The sequence below is a fragment of the Chiroxiphia lanceolata genome, chromosome 1 (assembly GCF_009829145.1).
Source record: "Chiroxiphia lanceolata isolate bChiLan1 chromosome 1, bChiLan1.pri, whole genome shotgun sequence".
Classification (NCBI taxonomy): domain Eukaryota; kingdom Metazoa; phylum Chordata; class Aves; order Passeriformes; family Pipridae; genus Chiroxiphia; species Chiroxiphia lanceolata.
In genome coordinates, this window is record NC_045637.1 from 10049733 (window position 1) to 10074124 (window position 24392).

General features: G+C 35.4%; 1 protein-coding gene across 5 annotated transcripts in view; it reads left to right on the forward strand.

Annotated features, from left to right (window-relative positions):
* Positions 1-24392, forward strand: part of ASAP1 (ArfGAP with SH3 domain, ankyrin repeat and PH domain 1) — a 147221-nt gene that overhangs the window by 69023 nt on the left and 53806 nt on the right. For all 5 annotated transcript variants that reach the window (XM_032683938.1, XM_032683963.1, XM_032683945.1 and 2 more), the window contains 8 exons: positions 5584-5656; positions 14209-14354; positions 18466-18540; positions 18878-18927; positions 21149-21278; positions 22037-22122; positions 22893-22968; positions 23788-23874. In XM_032683938.1, coding sequence (XP_032539829.1) covers positions 5584-5656; positions 14209-14354; positions 18466-18540; positions 18878-18927; positions 21149-21278; positions 22037-22122; positions 22893-22968; positions 23788-23874 — 723 coding nt within the window. The remainder of the gene's footprint in view (positions 1-5583; positions 5657-14208; positions 14355-18465; positions 18541-18877; positions 18928-21148; positions 21279-22036; positions 22123-22892; positions 22969-23787; positions 23875-24392) is intronic.

Consider the following 24392-nt stretch of genomic DNA (forward strand, 5'->3'; position numbering starts at 1 on the left):
TGGTGTGAAATTCTAAACTTACTGTAATATGAAGATGAGCAGTTTGTTCCAGCTGAAAAATGCATCTCCTTTGGATAATACCTGAAGGGATTAGTAACACAGTCGATAATATATACTGACATATTAATGTGATTGTCAGTGTCTCGAGCCACTCTTGTCTTTTATTATTATAAAGGCTTTCAAGGTACACAAAATGTGTTTGATATTTTAGTTGCTCTAGTGGGCTGAAGGGGCAGTAGCATCCTCTGTTCGAATGCATCCATACATAATGTGCACCTGGGATTATGCTGACTTCCAGAAGGCCTAAATTTGACATGCATACAAAACACTTCTGTGATTGGTTTCTGGACAGTAGTTTTATGTCAATCAAGAAAGGAAGGTTTTTGTGTTGCTCAAACTATGCTTTTGATGTTTATTAGCAACTCAAATATTCATAAGTACGATTCTAGTGTATAGACTTTTATGTACACACGTGTGTATCCAAGTATACAATCATAGAATGGTTTGGGTTGGAAGGGATCTTAAAGATCATCTAGTTCCAACCACCCTACTGTGGGCAGGGACACCTGCTAATACATTTTAATGTATTTATTGATATCTACACATGCACACAAACATATACATATCTCTACAGAATAAAAAGACATGAGGTTCTAAAGAAACAATTAGTGGTCTATCTAAATGTGAACTTGCCAGTTTCTACTACCTCACAGATAAACGGCAAAGCAGAATCTTTCCACAGAACCACTTTCCACACTGCACTGTGGTATAATTTCTGGTTTAAAATTTAGAAGCTATTAAAACAGAACATGGCTCCAAAATAGACATTCCTTTCACCAAGAAGAGATCATGCTCTAGAGGGTTGAAGAGAGGCAAAATCAGTGTCTGTCTGGGTGAAGAGCCGTGCACAGCTCTGCCTCATCTGGCAGAGAGGAATGGTGTGGGTTAGAGGATGTCATCATACATCTTTTCTCACCTGGTCCTGATCCATGTGCTGTGTTAGGCTGGTGAAAGTGTATGTGCAGCTACCCAGTGATCTGCATCAATGAAGTGATCTGTTAGGAGGACTCACCTCCTCTTCACTCCAAAATTAATTTGATTTTGTATCTTCAGGTGGACAGGTTTTCCAGTTTTCATACTGGTCTGGATGGCTATACCAGTAAATGTACATCTTAAGAGGGAAGGTGCTGCAAGAAGTATCTTCTCTGAATGAGAAATGGTAGTGTAAGTATGAATGTCTGTTAGAGTGCACTGCACTGATGGAAGGTGAGCTAAATCCATAGTGCTCAAAAGGAGCCCCTGGCTTTCATGGAACTGTTATCACCACAGCAGCTCCTGAACTGGATCACAGTGCAACCAACATGAGTGCTCTGGAATAAGGGAGAAGAGATGCTGCTTTCTTCAGTAGCACAGATTTGAACTAGGTTGGCAGCTTGAAATTGCAGGCTATGTTCAAAGTAGCTGTATTTTAGCAGAAAGGAGAAATTATATGTAGGGTGACTAGGGGGTTCCATGCTCATTAGTTAGAAGAGCTGTTGTGTGATCAGGAGATTTTCTTCTTGAGAATAAGCTTCAATATAAGGGAATCCAGCAACATAAAACCTTGACAGGGCATATGTCAGAGATCATGCATCGCAAATCTGCTCAGTATGAGAAACAAGAAGCTTTCCTTGCTTAATTTTATTTAAGCAGATTGAATATAGTGGGGGGTGTGTGCTCTTTTTTTTTTCCCCTTCATTTCTTCACTAGTGTGTCTCAGGGTATTTTTTTACATTGATTTTGCATTATTTTGAATACAGTGGAGCTTGTCTCCAAGATGAGCATTTTCAAGAACAAAGCTTTGTTCAGCCAAGAAGGTAGCAAAGCAGGTACCTTTAGTAAATTATTTGTCTTTCCCAAATGCATAAGATGATAAGAAAATGCTCTTCCATGGAACTTAAAAAGGTCTTCTGGGAGATGGTGTCACAGAAACAAAGAAAGAAGCCAGGAATGGGTGGTGATGAGGAAGGGTTTAGGAGGTAGAAAGGTAGGAAAAACGGCATCTGAATACTTAAACACTGTCACAGAGACTCCTTGCTACTCCAAGGCATAGTAATTTTCAATAATATAAATCTATGTCACTTCTAATGGGAGATCAGATTTTGTGTATTTTAAGACAGGCAACTAAAATGTTTAGTATTCTAAATGCTAGAAAATAAAATTAATGCATACTGCAAAAACATATTTTCACTAAACAGGGAAAGCAAGACTATTCCTGTCTAGTTTAATGTGCTTAGAAGATCATATTAGTCTGCAATATTAATTGAATTGAGCATTGAGTGCAGCTTAATTCCTTCACAGCAGAGTGCAGCTAAAAATTATCTGCAGAAGACATCCAAGAGGAAACTAATATGTTTGGAAACAAACTATCTACCGTTATATAAAACAAACAAAACAAAAACAAACAGCAAAAAAACCCCAACACCCAAAAGCACACAAACAACCCTAGATACGTTTTTGTGTACCCTGGTATATAACTGTGCATAGATTTGTTTTATTCAGTCTTGGACTAGGAAGAACTAGTTCACATAAAGACTGTATTTGCAAATATAAAAATACAAAATTGACCTGTGATGTCATTCTGACTTAGATCACTGGCTCCTTCAGGCTGTGGATGTCATCTTTGTATATTGCTTTGCTCAGTGATTCCTCTTTTAAAATAATGAATGTTCGTTCTCTCCTGCTCCCACATTAGTGACTAAATTTAATTCAATGGCAAATCCAATTTAGATTTTCCAGTCTGTTTGTCTAGATTGATAACTTTAGGAACAATTTTCTTGGAGTTTTTGTATTTTTTTCTTCCTCTCGGGTGTCCAATTTGCTTCAATGCTAGACCTTAGTACAAACTTTTGTCTCTGAATCTCATCTGTGTTAACCACTGTCTTTCTTTCAAAATACTGGTTTCAAATTCTTATCCGGTGTTCAAACTCTCAGTAGACAAGTGAATCATTATTTTTTTCTGGTCATTGAAGATGGAGAGAACTTCAGTAGAAATGTAGGAGAACAACTGTCTGGTGTAGCAGGCAGGCAGAGGCAGAAGCTTTTGACAGCTTTTGCAGAGGAATCAAAGGAGAAGCACTTGCTGTGCACTGTCTTGAAAAGGAACAGAGAGTTCACTGTATTTTATTAAATTTAAAAATGATAACTTTTCCTGGCAAGATATAAGTCAAGTAAAACCCACTATTTCACTGAGGAGCAAAAAAAATAATGATGTTTGCAGTTCTTAATGTTTGAATCCATTGTTCTGCTGCAAATGAAAAAAAAAATCGGAGATAAATAGCGTCAGAAAGTATTTATATAAGTTCTGGGGGTCCAAACTTTCTAGTTTTAGCTGCCACAGGAGTGGTTGTGTAATTTGAGATGGTTGTTTTCAGTTAAGAAACAGAAACACTTTGTTACAGATTTTCATGTATTGTTCAACTATAACATTTTGCATAGTTAAAACTGGGCCACTCCAAAACAGACTATTCTGTATTAATTGGTTTCTCTTGGTATGGATTCCTACTGTAAGTGTTCACACACCGAAATACTCAGTGTTTGGAACTTACCTGAGAGCAGTACCCTCATGTTGGACTATCTCCACTGCTTAATACTCTAGTTGACCTGGAGCTCCTGCTGCGTTGTTTGGTTTTTTTTTTGGATCTTCTTAATGTCCATTGCAATATACTTCAACCATGGAATCATAGAATGGCTTGGGTTGGAAGGGACCTTAAACATCATCTAGTTCCAACCCCCTTGTTGTGGGCAGGGACACCTTCCACAAGGCCAGGTTGATCAAAGCCCCATCCAGCCTGGCCTTGAACAATTCCAGGGATGGGGCATCCACAGCTTCTCTGGGCAACCTGTGCCAGGGCCTCACCACCCTCACAGGAAAGAATTTCTTCCTAAAATCTAATCTTAACCTACTCTCAGTTAAAAGCCATTCCTCCTCAACCTATCACTCCATGCCCTTTAAAAAAGTCCTTCTCCAGCTCTCTTGTAGACCCCCATATTTAGATACTGGAAGGTGCTGTGAGGTTTTCTAAGGCTTTCACTGCCAAAACCATCTTGGTTTTGACAGTGAAAGCTCTGCTTACTGGTTAAGTTTTCTCTCAGTGTTGGTGGAGATGAGCCTCTCGGAGAGGATACACAGTGCTCTGGGAGTAGCTGCTATTCTGCCTTAATCTGCCAGTCTTCAGACCCACGGGTGCTCCAGACTTAAGGCTTTTTGGATAATATGGCTGTGAGGGTGTCTGCAATGTGAGTGTTGGGGTCTCCAATTGCACGCTCAGTTGGGCTGCTAACCTGACAGTAGTTCTGAGTACAAGTTCCCCAGTCTTCAGTGATTTGAAAGTGATTATAATATGTCAAACACTTTATTAAAACTTGAGATTGTTGATGTAACATTACTTATGTGATGGGAAATTGCCTGTGATATAAATGGGGGAAAAATACAGGAAATTATTTAAACATTTCTGTACATGTTTTCCATGGATAGCAGGGATGCTTTCACATGACTATGCAGAACATCCCAAACTCACACTTACGTGACATTGACTGGATCACTGTGCACAATACCAGTATGTGGCTTTTAAATTTCTTAATTCCATGGGTACAGACTAATGTTTACTTTAGTTTTATTTTTTGCTTTATCAAAATACTTTTTTCTCACGTTAATTTGATTTCCAACATCAGGTTGACAGTGGACAGGGAGAAGTTATGCAGCTTAAAAAAGAAAATAGCTAGAAATCTAATCCTTAATTCATCATTACTTAATAAGTTTTTATACAACCCTGAGATTAACTCAGTTGGTTAAAACTTGGTGCTAATAATGCCAAGGTCACAGGTTAAATCCTTTGTATGGGCTATTCACTTAAGAGTTGGACTCAATGATCCTTTCCTGGGTCCCTTCCAACTCTGAATATTCTGTGATTCTGTGATACTGGATTTTGGAACTATTGCAGAAAATTTGAAATTCTTAAAAATGTAATCCTGAAAATGCATATGAAGTATTATTATTACAATATTCCTTTCAGTCACATTATGTTGCACAAAATCAGATCTTAGTCCTTTCTTTTGATTTCTACTTTTCATCTTCTGTATTTTTAGATTTTTGTTGTGGAATTTGGTGCAAGAGGTTAGTGTGATAATCTGTCTACAGTTGGAAGATTATTACTGTGGGAAAACCATAGGCATTAACAATTTAGTTGTAGTAGAAACTATAGGGCTAGAGTAGAGGCATCTACTATTTCTTGTTGGTTTTCTTTTTTTTAATTCAAAATAGAATACAATTTGAATAAATGCTTTGTCCCTTGCAAAGCTAAAGTAGTGTTTTTCTTCTAGCACTGTCATTACAGCTCTACTCTACTGTCAGAGTGTTTTCAGTTCTGTTCTTTAATTCATCTTGAAGGGGTTGAATAACCTCAGACCTTCCCACAGGCTGAATAAGTCATACCTACAGTTTTTTCCAGCCTATGAAACTGCTTATTTTGTGGGTTTCTTTTTAATTGTTAAAGGAATCAATTAAGTAAGTATTTAAAGTTTGTTTATTTCTTGCTATTGTAGGCATTGGATCAAGACAGAACTGCACTACAGAAGGTGAAAAAATCTGTGAAAGCAATATACAGTTCGGGGCAAGGTAAGACATTGTTTTCAGTTTTATGTGAGAACCTATGCATTTGATTTCAGGTTTGAGATGTGTCTTGCAATTTATCCTGTTGAAGTGTATAGTATAAGATGCTTATCTGTTTAGGATTGTTTAGAGTTAAAATTTTTCCTTTTTTTCCTTCTGATTATACATCAGATTAATGTGCTTTCTAGTTCTTTTACCCTCACATTCCTTCTCAAAAGTCTCTAGGAGAATTCCCATAGGTAAATTTTCCTATTGTCATAATATTTCAAGCAGTTGCCTACAACTAGAAGTGTGACAAGAATGTCCTTGACTGAGTTTACAGAGAGCACTTCTAAGTGAAATAAGAATTAGAACTTCTTAGAAGATTTAAAAAATAAATAAATAATTAAAAATAACTATCTACTGCTGGATGTTTTTATTTCATCCACATGTGTGCTCCCCTCATAACTTGTACAATAAAAATTATATATTTACTTTCTTATCTAAAATAGTGGAGATTTATCATTGTTTTACTTGTTTGAAGACATGGTTGATGTTTTATTGGAGCTATAGTAATTGCTTGGATGAGTGGTTAGGTGGCTGGAATGTGAGTTTGCGTGGACTAACAAATGATAACCAAACACAGATCAATATACAAATTCAGTTTTTAAAAGGTTATAGAATATACCTGGCTTCTATCTCTGTTTCTCTTAAGTTCCAAAAACTGTGCGAAAAACAGATAGGGTAGCAGTGCTGCACACCTTCCCACAACCACCTGGCTGTAAATACAGGATTTTAGAAAATCCCAGTTTCGATTCCCTAACAATAATAATCAGTTTAGCAGATATTTTCTTTATACAGAGCTACTTCTGAGTGCTCCTACTTTCTGTGTTGTCCCATTAGCTTGTGTTTATGGAAGTGTATAGGACTTTTAAAGTCTTGTAGAGTCTTAACTTTTCTGCCAATCATTGATGTTGGTTTGCTAGCACCATGCTTTAATTAGCTTTTCTGTAATTTCAGTTGATGATGGATATTTTCCCAATAGACTGTGAAGCCTGATACAAAGTGAGAATAGTAGTTGGTACACATGTATTTAGCTTTATGCTTTTAGAAGTATTCAGATGCTCCAAGCAGCTTTTCTGTTTGAAAGCGTTAACTTCCAAATAGAATTTCAAAAACTGAGTTTCAAAAGTGATGAAAACTGTAGAGCACACGAGTTCTACCTGTTTTGAAATACATAAATGGTAGTAGAGATTTTAGCTATCATTTGGTTTGAGTCTTGTGATAAAAGTGATATTGTTGTCAAGGCCTGTAAGTAGGGCAATACTATATGATGAACTAGTTGCATTGAGTAAAAGCAACAGAAAGTTGGTTAATGGTTTTGATTGACTGCTCTGCACTTAAAAAGAAGCAGAGGTAGTGGAGTACCTGTTTTTTTGTTTCTTTTTTTAACAGGTCTTGTTTCGAAGGTACAAGTTGGTAGGAATTCTTTTGGCTAAGGAAAGCACCAAACATAATCCTCTGGCTCCCTCTTCAGAATGCTTCTGTGATAGGCTCTGTTACAAAGAAATGGTGTGCACAGGAGGGATTTCCTGCAGTAACTGATAAACAAAAACTGGGGTTAGGAAGAGCAAGACAAAAGACATATGCTATACATGTTAAACCTTATAAAAATAAATGTAGATATAAGACGACTGAAACTCAGACTCATTTTGCCTCCTTGTACAAAGAGTATTGCTGAGCCAGCTGTTTTCTTATGCTTCAGTGATGAAAGTAAATTTTCTTGATGTTTAAGTAAAACATATCAGAAACAGCTATAAAATGAATTGTTATTTATCAGTTCGAGAAAGAATTGTGTGACTATTTTTGTATTTCAAAAGAAAGCCTCTAAGTACATTTTGAGAACTCAAAACTGGAATTTTTTTTACTAATTGAATTGTTTGTTAAGAGGTAAGACCATATTTAAACTACTAGGGTAGAAAAAGATTTTTAAAACTGCCGTGCTCCATAATTTCCTTTGAGAACTCTAGCTGAACTGATGAGAAAAGGTTATTCAGGGATAATAGAACTCATTTTCTCTTGAGTTCAGTAATCCAATCCATAACTAACAAAAGTCATAGCTAGGATTTTTTGGGTTGTATTGGTTTGGGGTTTTTTTGTTTTGGTTTTGGTTTTGCCTGAAGTAACACTTGAAGAGTGACACTGACATAATGCAGTGTCTCATACAGAATTCTTCATGAAGGCCGAACCCTCTGGTGTGTTGGTTTGTTCCTCTCCAATGCTGAATTATAAACCACAAGGGACTCTGTTCAGTTATAAAGAGCTTAAACATCACCCAAATACTTTCTACTTTTCACTCACATCCCTCACCCGTTTGTCATATTTACATTTAGATTGACTGCTGTGGAAATGAAAACATACCAGCGCAGAAATATGGAAATCCCTTAGAAAGGTCCCTTCCCTCTTTACATTCCTGAAAGTACTGTTTGGTAAAGAGCTGTTTATGAAATCCAGTGAGACATACAGATGGATACCTCCTTGTCACCATTTCCTCCTTGTCTGGCTTGCTGTTTACTTCTGGCATGATGAATTGCATCTGTACTAGGAACCCATCTTATGTCAATGGTGCTTGAACTTAATGGAGAATCTATTCCGAATTGCTTTCCTGTAATATTTGGATTGAGTTGTAATAGCAGTAGATTGCACAATTACTTTTGTAGATTTTTCAATAGCTCTTTTTCATTACTTTCCTGGTATAAGTCACAAATAATATCAGAAGAGTTCACACAGTGGAGAAATAAAAACATAAAATCCATGCAAGACTAAAGGTACTGAGCAGGACCAGCAGTCCCCATGGTCTCCCACAATGACCAGCAGCAGCTGTTTACGGAAGTAGAAAAATGGTGCAAAGATGGAGTGATTTTAAAAAAAAAAATTTTTGTTTAACACTTTCTTAGCTCACAGTGATACGAAGGCCAAGAGTTACTTTGAGTCAGAACTGGTACCATGATGTTTAGTACTTCTGAATTGACTTTGACAATTTATTTTGTCTGAGATTTGAATTTGTGTAAATCTTGATCATTCATAGTCTTGAATCAATCGTTAGATGCTCCCATGCAAAGTTACCCTGTGTTTGTTCTTCAGGCTTTAGGTCACCCAAGGAGGAAACTGTCCCTGTCTCAAAGCATTGGCCTCAAGCCCACCAAAGTGACTTATTTGATGTGAAATTGAGGGAGTTTTGCATGTTCTGGAGCATGAGAGTTTGTAGGAGGCTTTGAAGTGCCAAAGCTTGCTAGAGTAGAGTTGGAGGACTTTTTGGTGGATGAATCCAAACTTGATTCAGTGTCAACCATTCTGTCTCTTGAAATAGGTTTCTGGATTGAGTTGTTTCTTCCCTCACTCACAGTATCTCTCTTCTGATCTCAGCAACCCTAGGGGCTTTTGAGGGTTTTTTTGTTCTTTGTTTTTTACAGAAACTGTCACATTTAATTATCCTTACTCTCTTTCTCCAAAATGGCAGCATAGACTTTCTTTTCTAAAACAGGAAAGAGGAGGAATGAATTCTGGGCAACAGGGATGGGAACTGTGCACAGTAGTAAGGCTTTAAGCACACTGTGGGAATATTTTGGAATTGCTCTGTTGCATACTGTGTTTCTTAGTAATTTCTGATATTAAGCTTTGATTTGCTTGGTACTGAATGTCAGGGTGATATAACTGCAGAATCCTTGTAATGTCTAGTTGAGAGTGTGCTGCCTAATGCACACTTCCATGCATTGGGCATTCAACATCGGATCCCTCATCTAACTTGGGAGCTACCCAGGTGTGAGCCTTTTGCTGTAGACTCTTCTATGGTGAGGTAAGTCTGACTTCCTGTGCATTTACATGAGAATGAGCTGAGCTGTAACTTTTTTCATGCTCAATGTAAGGGGAAGGGTAGACCCCAAGCTCCAATCCAGAGATCCTTGTTCCTTTTAGTGTTTTGATGAGAGATAGAACTTCTCAGAAATCCAATCATTTCATATGGACTTCCTCTCCCCATCTGCTTGTTGGCCCCTGTGGAGGCAGGAGTTTCTGGAAGTAAAACCAGGTTTTTTTATAAAACCTGTGTTTCTTGTTCTGCATTTTTTATTTATCTATGTGTCTACCAATTCTGTTCTGCACTGTAGTTTCTACAGATTGCCTGAGGAATATATAAGCTATACTGCTGGTGGTGCATACTTGAGTTCTCAGTTCTCTCCGGAGCTTACTAAAAATAGCTAATATATTTGCTTTTCATTCTTGCTGTAGTGTTGAGGCTGTTATAAATAACAGCTATACAGCTATATAGTTTGCCTATTTTATTCTTTTATACATGGGTCTAAGTGACTTGCCATCTCTTATTTTATCAGATTTTAAAAATTCTACTGTTAGATTTGGTATAAATCCTCTGAAGCAGAGTTGAAAGAAAATTATTCCATGAGAACCTCTTCAAGCATACCAGTGATGAAAAGAGATGCAAAAAGAAATAATCTGCTTTTCTGGGCTGGCTTCTCTCTCATTGCTCTTACACTGTGGTGATCTAGAGAACAGTCTCACTGAGATACTCCTTGCTCTGGAAATATTTGAAAGGGGCTTTTATTCCTTTTCCCTTGAACAATCTTAGTCCAGAAGGCATTATTGTTATCAAGTCCAGATAAGTGTATGGTGGTCAAATAATTTTTTCTTTTCTATTACTTTTTCATTAGATTTCAGCTTTGTGAAAGATGAAAGGAGAAAGGATGCTTTCTTATTTAAAATAACTTCTGCCATCCTTTTTAACCTTGCCAGCTTTCTTGCTATTTCTAAAGCCTTTCTGAGTCATCTTTCATTCATAAATGCAGCTTGGCTCTGACCTTGGTTATTTTTCCTCTGGCTACCCATGGAACAAAGCTGTTTTATAAGTGCAACATAAAAATAGTTTAAAGTTCATCAAAATTCCGAAACATTTTTTTTTAACTTAACCAGATATGCAGAAATAATTCTCAGTAATTTAGACATTCTTTGGGTTTCTTTAGGTGTAATTAAAATATAATCAGTGACAGAAGAGAGTAGTGCTTTTGCCTTTTTCTTCTGTAAACTATTTAACTTTTTGTATGTGTGTGTGTTTTTTTCAGTGTTTGCAGGGTAATATATCTGAACAAAACTGTTGTAGAGCATGGAAATGTTAAAGCTTTAATTTTAGTGATGTGTTTTCTAGCTTCCAGCATATAAAGGCTGTTCTTTAACCTCTCTTCGCAGTATTTGTGCTTCTGTTTCCTTACTTAATATGCACAAGGAGACAGGAATTTCACTTGGTTCAGAAGCATATGCTAAAAATTCTGGCATCTTCTGAGTGGGAAATAAACTTAGTACTTAATGAATGCTGTTGATTTCAGGGAAAGAGAACAAATTCTTTGTATATCTTGGGAATCTGATTTAAGTCTTCTATGTTTATCATGGGAAAAGTTTACCACAAGCTGACTTTAGGCATAGGCAACTTCAGGTACTGCCTGGGAATGCAGAGCAAGGTGGGATTCAGCCCTGGAAATCCTTCAGCTTGTGCCTCTGCAGTGCTCAGGGCTCAGAGCACACGTATTCCCTGCTTCTGGAAAGTACTGCTGTTCAGCAAAGTGCTGCTGTAAAGCTGCCGTGGCTGCCATTCCTTCCTTAGTTGCTTGGATCCACATCTTCAGATGTGTTCCTGTTATTTTCTCTTAACACATGATCCTAATATACATGTTAGAGCACAAACTAAGAAATGCCTCAACATTGTTGTGCACTGGGGCCTACCAGAGCTTTCTCAAGGTAGATTCTGAGTGTTTCTGTGAGTTGGATGTGTGGATTGTGCAGAAGAAGAGATGCACAGCTTTCAGCTCAGAAGATACCACTGCTGTGTCTAGTCCAGTATGTTGCTTTGCAGTGCATCTGCCATGCTGTAGTGAGGTCCTCAGCCCAGGCTCAGGTGGTCGGGGCCTTGCCAGATCCCATTGGAAAGGGAGTGATTAGTGAGGCCCTTGGAAGGGAGCTGCCTTTGTTGGTTGGGTGCAGGGCCCATCTCAGTTGTCTGTGATTTTGGCATGTCTCAGGGAGATGCTGAAAGAGCAGGATGTCTGTCTGAGGAAGCTGTTCTATTTTCACCACAGTCCTGAGTTGTGCTTACAATATCGAGAAGACATGAGCCAGTTCTGGAAGGCAAACATTACCCCTTGTATGTACTGCTGTCAGGGACTGTGTGTCACTCTCAGGGTTATTTAAGTCTTATAGGAGGACTTGTATCTAAGGAAGTAAATATTGTCATGCCCATTATAGCTTTCCTTATGCAAAGGAAATTCTATTAGGACACTAGGAAATCATTTCTGAGTTTGCATGAGGCACCTACAGTGAGACTAAAGGAAGCTGTTTGTTCTAGACATGTCGGATTTGATATGTTGTATTTTATTGTAGGCTACATTGCAGATTTAATTTTTCGGCTATGTGCATTTAAGGTCAAGTAGAGAACTTCCTTACTTCTTCAATAGAAAATATTTCACCTCCTTTACAAGATTTGCACTGATACTCATGTAGAAATTGAAAATTTCTTATTCTTGCAGAACACTTGCATTTCGTGTGTACATGTATGGTCATTACAGAAATATTCCTTTTACATCACAATCAAAGCTTCACTTCTAGATTTAGGTGATTTGCAATCTGAGATTTTTGAGAACTTCCTATATATTGTTGTAGGACAATGATCTGCTTCCTACTTCCTCTTTCTGACTGGGAATTTATTTTGCTTTCCACAGATAGAGGAAACAGACTTCTTCATCTCTTTTTTTCAGTCTCTTGACAAAATTATTTTTGAAAATGCCCTATGAAACAACACAGTGCTTAAAATCAAAATGCTAGGAAATACTGTGGGGTTAGAAGCACTTCATAGGCAAGGATAAGGGTTCCATGATCTAGCAGAATTCTTTCTGACCTTCCATTGTCCTTCTTCCTTCAGCTCAGCTGGATACACTTGAGCTTTACTCACTTAGGACTGCATAAGCTAAAGCTTATAGATAAGTCCTTTATGTATATTTATGCAACAGCTTTTGCATCAAAACAAAATGCATATTTTGTTGTTATGTAGTGGTTTCTTTGGGTTCACTACTAAGCTATTTGATTAAAACCGTATGGTTTTGGAATAGCTTTCTTAAAAACATACTGTTTGAATTACAACTTCGTATTAACATATGATTAAATATTTGACCTTCTGAAAACCTCAATATTAATGTCTGATTTTTAGAATGTGACTTGTCTGATGTGTGGGGTTTGGGGCTTGGTATTGGTAAATGAGGATTGTAGTGTGTTTTTTTTTCTTTATGGGTTTTCACATATTTTTGTTGGAGCTTTAGTGCACTGCTTTTTGAATATCCCCAATAACTTAGGAGTGTTATTGTTTAACTCTTCATCTGCTGTTTGTTAATGTCAAAATAGATTTGTGCATTGTGGGACATTATTCATGAGCCTTGTTTGAAGCTTATGTCTTTTTCTCTTTTATTCCTTCTTTTGAGTCATAACTTGTAATTCAGATGCTCTCAGGCAATATGACAAATAAAATTTGCAGGTCTTTTGGGAAAAAATATGGTACCTACCGGTAATTATTCTCTTTCCCTCCCCCCCTTTCATTGCACAGAACTAGTTGGAATAGCTCTGTGGTTTTGTGTTTATGGCGTGCAGAAAGAAACCACATAGTAAGACTAGAAAACTCATTAAAGTGAAATATTGATTTAATTAATACCAATATCCTCTAAGAGAGATGAGGGTGATAAAATCTGTCCCAAAGGGTTGTAGAGGTAAATTTTCTATTTAAAGATACTAAAATGAAAGTAACAAAAGTTATGCAAACACATACCACAGAGGTAGATAAATAGAAGCAGGAAAGACATTTCAGATACAGCAGTCCCTAATTCATCCTTGAGTCAAGGATTTTCCTCCCTCTCACTGGCTTCAATTTCGTCTTCTTGGTTCTGACCTCTCTGTATGTGCAGTTTGCTGTTAAATACATTGAAACGAGTCTTTGGCTGTGCACCAGTGCACATTCCATTATCCGGGATAACTCAATTTTACAAAGCAGGGGAAAAGGGAATCTTTGTCTGTAAAAGACTTTTCTTCTTTTAAACTTGCGGTCATATTCAGACTTGGTCTCTTTACTTTTATATCTGATACTATTGACTTTTTTGTTCTGTGACAGTGTCCTACATTACAAAGAAAAGTTTGTATTACAGTAGGCAGTTATAAATTCTGATATTGTTTACAAAATGAGCACATGTGCTTATATTGTTTCACTGATGTATTTTTGATCTTATTACTTTATTAACTACAGAGCTTTCTTCACTGCTGTATTACAGATTCAAGTTGCTGTTTTAAAAGAAGCATATATATGCCTATTACTTAATAGTTCTTTTTAATTTTAATATATTTACTGAAAATTAAAATAGTTTTAACTTGTGGCTTTTTTCAAAGTACTGTTTGTTGGTTTGTTACTAAGTTGCAATAAGCTTAAAATTATAATTGACTGGCTACAAAAAATCTTTCTGACTTCTAATTTTTCTTTGCAGATCATGTTCAAAATGAGGAAAACTATGCACAAGTACTAGATAAATTTGGAAGTAATTTTTTAAGTCGGGATAATCCAGATCTTGGCACAGCTTTTGTAAAATTTTCCACGCTTACTAAAGAATTATCAACGCTGTTGAAGAACCTGGTGAGGAGTTTCAAACTTTCTTAGCTTTTAAGTTGTTTCAAAATAAAGTACAATAACTGCATGATTTTGATGTCTAACGATAATTTTTGAGATGCTTTCAGTTTTTTTCAAAACCCAACACAGTAATTTCTGCAGAGATTCTCGCTAAGGGATATTATTACACACTCTCTGTGTTTGATTGTTAATTGGCTGTTAAGAAGAAAAATATAAATGTTGAGACATCACTTGAGTCATCATTCTGAAATGATTGACAGTGTTATATATCTCACGGACCTTAATTTTAAATCTTTCCCTTGAAGACTTGAAGTCTTTTCAGTTAAAAATACAGTGTTGTTAGTTATGGCTGTCTTTTTTTACCACAAAAAGAGAAGCATTCACTTTATGGAAGAAAAATAACAATTTGAGGAACAATGCTTAAAAGGTGTTAACAGTCCAGTCTCCCTGTGGTATATAAAGCATCCATTTCTTAAATATTAGGTTTTTGAAGGTGATTTAAGGTTTATCTCATCTAAAATTTGTCTTAGGCCTTTTATTTCTGAAAGCTGGATAATAAAACTGTAGTCATAGCAAATATCTTTGAACGCTGAGAGTAATGAAGCCACGTTTCTTGCAAAATCATGTTTCATGGGCTTGATAGTTGTTATATTGAGAAAGTAATAACTTCAGTTTTACATTTTTCTTACAGTTGGCCTTATTTCCAAGCTTTTTTGGGGTGTGAAGTATAAGTGATATTACAGACTCTCTTTCCTAGAGTCCCTAATACGACCATAACTGCTGTAGGTCACATCAAAGGCCTGTGTAGCACAGTTCCCTGGCTTTGACAGTTGTCCAGGAGTGAGTCTTTAGGGAAGAGGGTAGGAGCAAAAATGGGGATAACTTCTATACCATGGTCATGCAAACAGTCTCCAGCTCAGAGATGTTGGAGCTGGAGACAATCTTTTGCTTTTAGTCCTCGTTAGTATTACCTCCATAAATTTGACTAAGGATTTCTTGAATGTATATTAGGCTTGGCTCATAAGGTGAAGGATTCCTCCAGAGTGCTAAAATGAACTGCTCTCTGAAATGTCATTTCTGTTTCTTTTGAATCTGATCCTTTCATTTATTGTTCCCTGATTCTTACATCTTACATGGAATGTAAGAAATCCCTTCTTTTTCTCAGGAATTTACAGATAACTATAGTTCTTTCTTTCCCTTCCTCTTACTTTTCTAGCTGAGTCTTGGTTATTCCATAACTTGGATTGGTCTTGCTCACCCTTTCTGTATCTTCTCTGAGTACTATTGTACCCTTTTCTGAAATGAGTGGACAAACATGAAAATGATTCCATTTCTTACCCCCTTTTCTGAAGGCTAATTATGATTACTGAGCATTGAGGCTGATGTTTTCTATGCTGTAACTTCCAGGTATTTTTTTTTATTGAGACATTTTCCTTGATGACTGCTATTTCATAAGCATGATTCTGTATCAGTTTCTTCTCCTTACGTATCACTTTACATTTTTCAGAGTAGATTTCAGTCTTTAGTTTCGTTCTCTCAGCAGTTTTACAAGGCTCTTGTGCAACTCTCTGTATCTGGCTTTTGCTTTACTACCCGGAATAGCTCAGTATCAGCAGATATTCTCACCTGAGTCTCTGCACTTCTCCAAGACTCCCTTCTAAATATCTCAGGCTGCTCAGGCCCCATCAGCACTAAACCAGGGTGTCATTTCTGGCCTCTCATGCTGGTATTTACTTTGCTTTCTGAGTCTTGCTGCTTCATCATCACCTCCTTATTCACCTGAGACTGATCACTCACCCTGATTAACTTGCTTTGGAAGCTTTACTTGGGCCTGTTACCTTGATCATCCTTTGTTTCAATGTGGGCGGTTTTAAAGACCAGTAGATATGCAAGGGACCTGCTTTCCTCCATAAAGACTTCTGTCATTCTGGGTTATTTTGACCTTTTTTAATCTTAATTTAGCACACAATTAAAAGTGAATATTTTAAAGTGTGAATTAAAGTGCAGTTTAAGGAGAGTTTGGGACTAGAACTCAAGTTTCTTAGAAGATTTCTGGATCCTGCAGGGCATCCGCATAAAATTTTAACTTCTTTCAATTGGCAACCAAGAAGTGGTGGATTATTCACTTATTTAAAGTAGTGCTGATCAAGAGGAAAAAGATCTCTTAATTTAAGAAACCACACTTATTCAAAAGAACATTATCTTATGTCAGCTAGATTATGAAGCATTATCTATTTAAATTTTTGTTGACAGGTTTTAAAATAGGCTATTCCTAATTTACCTCATTCAGCACTCTCACATAGACAATAAACTTATTTGACAACTGTCTTGGCATTTTAAAACCACTTATTTTTCACCTTGATTCACCCTGAGATAGAAAATTCTACTTTGTTGTTCTTAAGCGTCATTCAGTTTAATATGATTACACTGAAAGAAAAAAAGATGTTTATAATATCAAAATAAAAGTTGAGGTACATTGAAAAAACAGTTGAGAGGAGGACTCTGTAATGTCACTGATAAAGCCCCACAGTAGGTGCTAGGGCTTATGTTAATAAAATCAATTGGAAAAATGGTAGAAGGTATTAAGATGAATGGCAGGCTAATAGGCTTTTTTTTTTTTTTTTTACCTAAAGCAGGTTGTTGCTGCCTTATTTAATAAAGGTACAGTAAATAATGAATGGTCTTTAAAGACAGGTGAATAAGGAATAGAGCTACAGAGTAGGCAACAAAAAATGCTTCAAAAATTTTGATCCTTTTTGTTAAATTTTTTGAACTTCAATTATGATTCATTAAAATTTTCCTATGAAATGTGATATTACGGATATTTCATGGGAAAGAGAGTATGGAATAACTTTTCTTCTTTGTGAAAGAGTTAGACAGTGATCACTTTCAGAGTGATATTCACTTACTACCATCAGTTACTATGAAGTAAAAACAGCAACTTGTATTACATACACAACTTTGGAGAGCATCAATGATTGCTCAGCACACAAGGGCAAGAATAGCAATATGTCCATTAATTATTGTAATAAAAACAAATAAGTTGCTACACAAGTTTTACTATAACCTGTTGATTTTATCATTAAATATAAGGGGTCTGAAACTTAAAATCTGTAAATATAGTAATAAGTTGTTAAATAGTTGTCATAAAGACTATTTTATAAGAATGACACACAATGACCACTTCTTTAGCATTTTCTAAAGGTAATACATTGATATTGGCCATTGCTGACTCTGGTCTTTGTTTTCAGCAAACTCTGAATGTCTTACCAGTACCAGAATCAGTTTCTCTGTTTTTTTTAATTCTACCTCCTTTCCTGTTCCAGGTTTCATTCTTTATGCAGTAATTCATTATAATAGTGCATTAAGCCATATGAAGACCTACATATATGAAACTGAGTGTGTCAGTATCTTTAAATTGATCTAGATGAGGTTTTGGAATAACATTTATTGCACTTGCAGATTACCTCTTTTGAAAATTTGCATGGTGCTTGCCTCTTTCCAGGTGTTCAAAGCGTCTTTTTCCCCATGTCCCTTTCCTGTAAATGTCCTCAGCATATCTTTGCAGGCAAATTATCTATTGTTCACAACCCTCACAAAATTATCATACACTTCCATCTGTTAAAAGGTTTTTTTTCCTTTATTTTGCTCTATATGTGAGGTTGTTTTGCTTTATTGGATGTACTTCCAGTTCATTTGGGCTACTGTTTTATTAAGTCTTCAACAATGTAATAAATGATTCCAAACCTTTGCCATATTGGAGTAATACACTGATATTTAGCTTAGTTTTTTCCCCCCTAGCTGACATTCTAGCTGGCTACTGTACAGTAATTTCAAGCCAAGTATTAATGGCTTGAATTGGTTATCCTTAACAGATTCACTTGGAAAATTGAGAAAAGCTGCAGTGTCTTTTGAATATATGAGGAGTTTGAGTGGAGTGTTAGACCTGCAGAACCTTGTTTTGATTTTTCATCAGTGTGGATCATTGTTTCACAGAAGTCCCTTAAAAATTAGTTTCATGGACTAAAGTGTGCTCAGAGGAGACTTGTAGGCAGTAGTTTGATAGGGTCATAATTCATAATTATTTATTATAACAGTATAATATTTTTCTTTTTAGCTCCAGGGTTTAAGCCACAATGTTATTTTCACTTTGGATTCTCTCTTAAAAGGAGACTTAAAAGGTGTTAAAGGGGTAAGTGTTGAAGTTTTTATTTCAGCTTCATCTGTTTTGTGACTCTTTTCCTTTCATTTATGAGATTATTTCTTATATTGGCATTCATTAATATTTTGTATGTAGTCCAAAGAAAAAAATTGGCATGACTGCAATGCCTGAAAATTTCATTGTAAATTCCTGTATTGACATGCACAGGAAGACAATGCTTTACAAGATTCAAGCCCAAGTATGTTTTCCAACTGCTGTATGAAAAAATTTTAAAAGAAAACAGTACTTTTTGTTGCTATTTATAACTTGATAACTATTTTTAGTTAAATTTTTAAAAATGTTCTAAGGAAATTTTCTATTTCCTAAGGACCTCAAAAAGCCTTTTGACAAAGCCTGGAAGGATTATGAAACCAAATTGTAAGTATTTTTCTCCCACTTTTTAATTTATTTTTTTCTATTTTTTCTTTTCCCTGCTAGTCCCAAACTCTGTACTGTATCTGTGGATGTAGATGTGGCTGCAAGGCACCTCTTCTGTGGATCTCTCTTTTGCACTACTGGAAAGAAAATATTTTTATGTGCTCTGTGAAGTAGTTAAATGACTGCCTGATGTTTCTTTACTGTAAAGAAGACGCTTCATGCGCTTAATACTTAGATACTGAACATTGTAAAGTGGAGGTTTCAGATGGCACTTGCACATTCTTGTAGTCACATACATAAAATCTGTCAATAATAACAATTATTTAGATAAGATTTAGATGTTTAGAGATTTAGATGTTTTCTGTGTTTCAGAACTGTATATTTTTGAGAAACAAGAATTTTAGTGCAATTGACGTGACTTCAAAACTATCTGATTTTAAAAATAATTTCTTTCTCTGATTCCTATTTTCTGTGGGCAAACAATGATCTAAAATAGAAGGTTGGAAAAAAGTAGTATCGTAGTTGCAGAACTGCTGGTGGAACGGTTCAGAATGCTCTCGGGGATGTGATGGGCCGCTGTTTTATCAGAATTCAAGAGCCCTCAGGAGTTAGTTAATATTTTGTATCCTTTCTTTTATTCCCCTTTTAATCCTATCATTAGTCTTGTTTCATTTATGTCTAACCAGGAGAGGAAGAAAGCAATCAAAGAAAAATTCCAGCCACTAAGAACTGCTGAAATATTTATTGACTTAATTTTCTTACCTACATATAGTAACTTTTGCTTTCAGAATTCATTACAGTGGAAATCCTTGTGAACAACTGAACTGGAAATTACTTTATTATTAATCTAAGGCAAAAAGGAGATTCCTACTCCAAAACGGCGTCATTGTATTCAGTTGAGCATTCAGATTTACATGTAGAATTGATTTTTTTTTATTCCTTTTTAGTTCTTTAGTTCTCACAGATATTGCATATTTTGCAGATATTGAAAGGTTTTCTATAGACAACAAAATAAAAATATTTCTGCCTGTCTCATTTCTAAATATGAAATTAGGGATATCTTTGAAAGCCTGTTTATGCCAAATCCCAATAAACAGAAGTTAGGAGATGAAGTATCTCGTATAGTCCTAATACATGGAATCATCTGTAGATTCTGTTCTGAATTTGGAAGGTTTAGGGAAAGATGCTTGTTGTCTTGTCTTGTTGCTGGTTTGTTTTTTTTTTTGTGAGCAAATTTTACTTGGGTTTATTAAGACCAAGAAGGAAACGTTCCTTATATTTCTCCAATAATCTCGTTTCCTAGAATTCATTCAAGACCAAATAGTGAGTCCAGTTTAGAGGTGCAGTGCTGAAAAGTTTTTTTTCTATGTAAAAACATGATGCTTTTCTTAGTTACAGAAAAGCAGAGATGAAAAACAAATCGATTAATTGTTTTTATTGTTTTTCCACTGGCAAGAAGTGCCAGTGTAATAAGCACACAGTGCTTTGTCACCTGTTTTACAGAAGTACAGGTCCAGTGTTGATTTTTCTCCAAAAAAGTGCTAGAAAATAAAGATTTTGTTTTATTTTTAAAGAAACAAGGAAACTGTTTGTTTTTCTACTCGGTCTTGGAAATCTACATTTGCTTACAAGTGGAGCATCCCATTAGTCTGCAGAGTAGACATGTAGGGACAGCCACACTGTCACGCTCTAATTAAGGTCTTAAGATGGCCTTAGTTCCATATTTACATTTCACTGTTTCAGAATTTCATTGTTGGCTTTCTCTGAAAACATAGTGACTGGGAGTTGTGTCATTTTGAGCAGGTGCTAAACTTCGATTGCTGCCTTATTGTTTTTCTTAATTCCTCCCATGCTGCATGAACTTAAGTTATTCTGCCATTTTCCTGCCAAGTCAGTAGTTTCTTAGATGTATGTTTTACACTGCAGTGTATACAGGTGGAAGCTGTGGAGCCCATCATAGAGAATGAATGATACAATAATTTTTTTTTCACCAAGTAGCACAGAAACTAGAGAAAAGAGTTGCAGGATGAAAGGAAGAAAGGACAGTTTCATGGCTCAATTACTTCTGAAGACTTAAACCACATAGGATTTGGTATCCTAGAGGAACTAATCTTCAGAATGGCTTCTTTAATACTTCTTAATTATTATTTTTCCCTAAATAATACTAGATCATATTGTAGTAGAAAAAATTCTCTAAAATGTTTTCTAATTAAAATTTCAGTACAAAGATTGAAAAGGAAAAAAGAGAACATGCCAAACAGCATGGGATGATAAGAACTGAAATAACAGGAGCTGAGATAGCAGAGGAAATGGAGAAGGAAAGGCGACTATTTCAGCTACAGATGTGTGAAGTAAGAAACAAGTTTCAGTTTTTAATTACCACACCGTAGCCATAGTTTAAGTCCGTTATGGGCCTTACTTGAAGGTCCTGAAATGTGCTTTGTCATTTAATGGGGGTGGAGGGAGGAAATTATTTTCATGTCACATATTACAGCAATACAAAGATAAATATTTTAGCAACTCTGGTTGCAACTTTGCTTCCTTTTGTTTTATTCCCTTTTCTTTATTTTTAGATTATTATGGGAAGGTTCCTGGGCTGAAAATATACTATGAAAATAGTTATTTTATCAGGATTATGGTTGAGCAGTTCAGGAAATATTTAATATCTTTCTTCCAGCACACTTTCAGAAGACTTCTAAAATTTTTAATGAAGTGACAAATGACAGTGATGCATTAGTTCCATAAAACTGGTTCTTTTTATATTCATACTTTGTTTTATTACATGCTAGTGGTGATTACTTTAAATTACACAGTGTTTATATTTTTAGAATATTCCAGTAATTATTACAGTAGCATTGGAAAAGGGAAAGCCTTAGACAATTTTAAAAGATGAAGCTTTTTCCTGAATTTGTTTTACGTTTTTGGATTGTTTGAATTTTTAAGGAATGGCCAAATAAACTGTTATATTTTGCTTAGTGGTAGACTGGTGGCTTATGAGTCAGCACCCAGGTTAAACACAGAAACATTTAATTCATTGAACAAATTATGCTTGAAAAATGTTGAAGGTTTTGAGACATGATTGTCAATATGCTTTTCTTTGTTTATACAGTATCTTATCAAGGTTAATGAAATAAAGACAAAAAAGGGTGTGGATCTTCTGCAGAACCTTATTAAGTATTATCATGCACAATGCAAGTAAGTACACTTCAAGCTTTAGTTAGAATTTTCTTTTTTACACAAGTGTTTTTTCCCTTTGTTTGAACTTGTCAGGATATTTGTCATAGTTGTGATGTGCCAGGTGTCTGCCTCTGCATCTTATGAGACTGCAGACTTTTGGTAGAGAGTGTGAGAGTGAGTGAGTGGGGCAGAGGAGTCATGGAGAAAGAGGCCAAGGGAAAACCTTGCATGCTGCCTACAAAATTAATTTTAGTTCCTGAGGCATAGATCTAGAATGTAATTTTACAAATATTTTGTTTACTCTCTTTAATATTTTTTAGTCTTTTATGTAAATTTAAAAACCATTGTGAAAACCAGCAATTTCTTTGACTTTCTCTGGGGTGAAACTAGCCAGATATGACCTCGTCATCAGTAGAACCACAACAGCAAACACACAGGAACTTTTATTTAGTTTAAAAACAGGAAAACTATTTTAGAAATTACTAAGTGAGAAACACGTTGGCTAATAAAAATAAGTGATAAAAATAAGCTAAGCTATATTCTCTCTAATTTTATATATGGAAAAGTCACAGTGGCATGTCTCCACTGCTGAAAGATATTGTACTTTAGAAATTTAAGGAAAGGCTTTTCTTTTGGGATTTTTGGTTGTCTCATTAGTTTGTTTAGTTTTGAACATGGAAGGAGCTGGATATATTTTATTGGTTTTACTGTCTTTCTCCACAAGACAGTCTACTTTGTGTTATGAATTAGATGTAGTCCTGATAAATCACAGGTATTTTTCATTCTAGTTTCTTCCAAGATGGCTTGAAAACAGCTGATAAACTTAAACAATATATTGAAAAGTTGGCTGCGGACTTATATAATGTAAGTTTACTTACAAGTAGCTTTATGTCTGAAAATTAAAATATTTTGTATGTATAAGTACAATTTAAATATTATTACAGGGGTCTATATTTCATTTGCATCTTATAAATGAAAAGTGTTATTTGAAACTGAACATAGCTAGACAAGACAAAAACATCTTGACTATGTAAACTTTGTATTTGGTTTTTACAGCTATTAGGAAAAGTAGCTTTCGTTCACTACTAATTCAGTGATGCTTTAATATAAAACTACTTTACAGTGTGAATATTTGAATCAGCTTATATTATTAGCATCGATTTTAGCTACCATTTTCACGTTTTAAAACCAAATTGCTTAATGATAGCATCAAGGTTTTAAAATGAATTAACTTGTGATGTTCCTTAAAGACAAGCAATAATGTGGAATCAAAACCCACTTGTCACCCAAGTGCTTCTGTATTCTATAATCAGAATTACAATAATCCTATTTGCTATTGTCATTTGTTGCTAAATTAAACTGTTTTTTCATTCTGTACGTCATCTGTCAAGTTTATTGGAATTATTTAATTAATATTTCAGTAGCTAATTTAGTTGCATTAGATATAGTGAGCCATTAAAGTGTAACAGAACAAACGGTGCATGTGGAGTTGCACATTCATTTTAATTTGATTTTCAAGTCATACGTTCATAGAAGATGAATACATAAGAATGGAGTAGTTCATGAAAATAAATTCAACCATTACAGAAACACAGAGTAGTTGAGCTGGTTGTTCAGGACATCTGAAATTATATATTGAAATAAAAAGTTAAAGTTGCATCTAATACCAGTCTCTTTCTGTAGATAAAGCAGACACAAGATGAAGAAAAGAAACAACTCACTGCTCTTCGTGATTTGATAAAATCTTCTCTGCAGCTTGATCAGAAGGAGGTAAATAATTTAGACATGTTATGCTCTGAGATAATTTAAATTTGTGAATTTTGTATTCAGAAATTGGTTTAATGTTCAATATATGTAGTTATTGGTTCAAAAGTGTTGGACTTTGAACACGATGACAAAACTAATATTTAGAATGTTCACATATCAACAAACAATATTTTTACATTAATTTTCTGTTTCCATATTATGTATGAAAAGAAATTATTCTTTTATGTACTTTTTTAATGTACTGTAAGAACAGTTGTAACGGATCGGATAAATGCTTCTTCTAGTCCAGTATCCTGCGTTTGACAATGATAAACAATTATTGTTCAGGAAAAAAAATTAATTAATGGGATGCACACTTCTTTCTTCTGCCATCCACCAGCCGTGTTCAGGATTTTCCTGACCTGGTGATCCTGAACAAGACAGAACAAGAACTAGAGACTTGCCTTTAGCTATGGTTTATGTATTACTGTTCATCTGATAACTCATAGCACATTTTGTGCTATTTTTCTCCTTCACAAAAC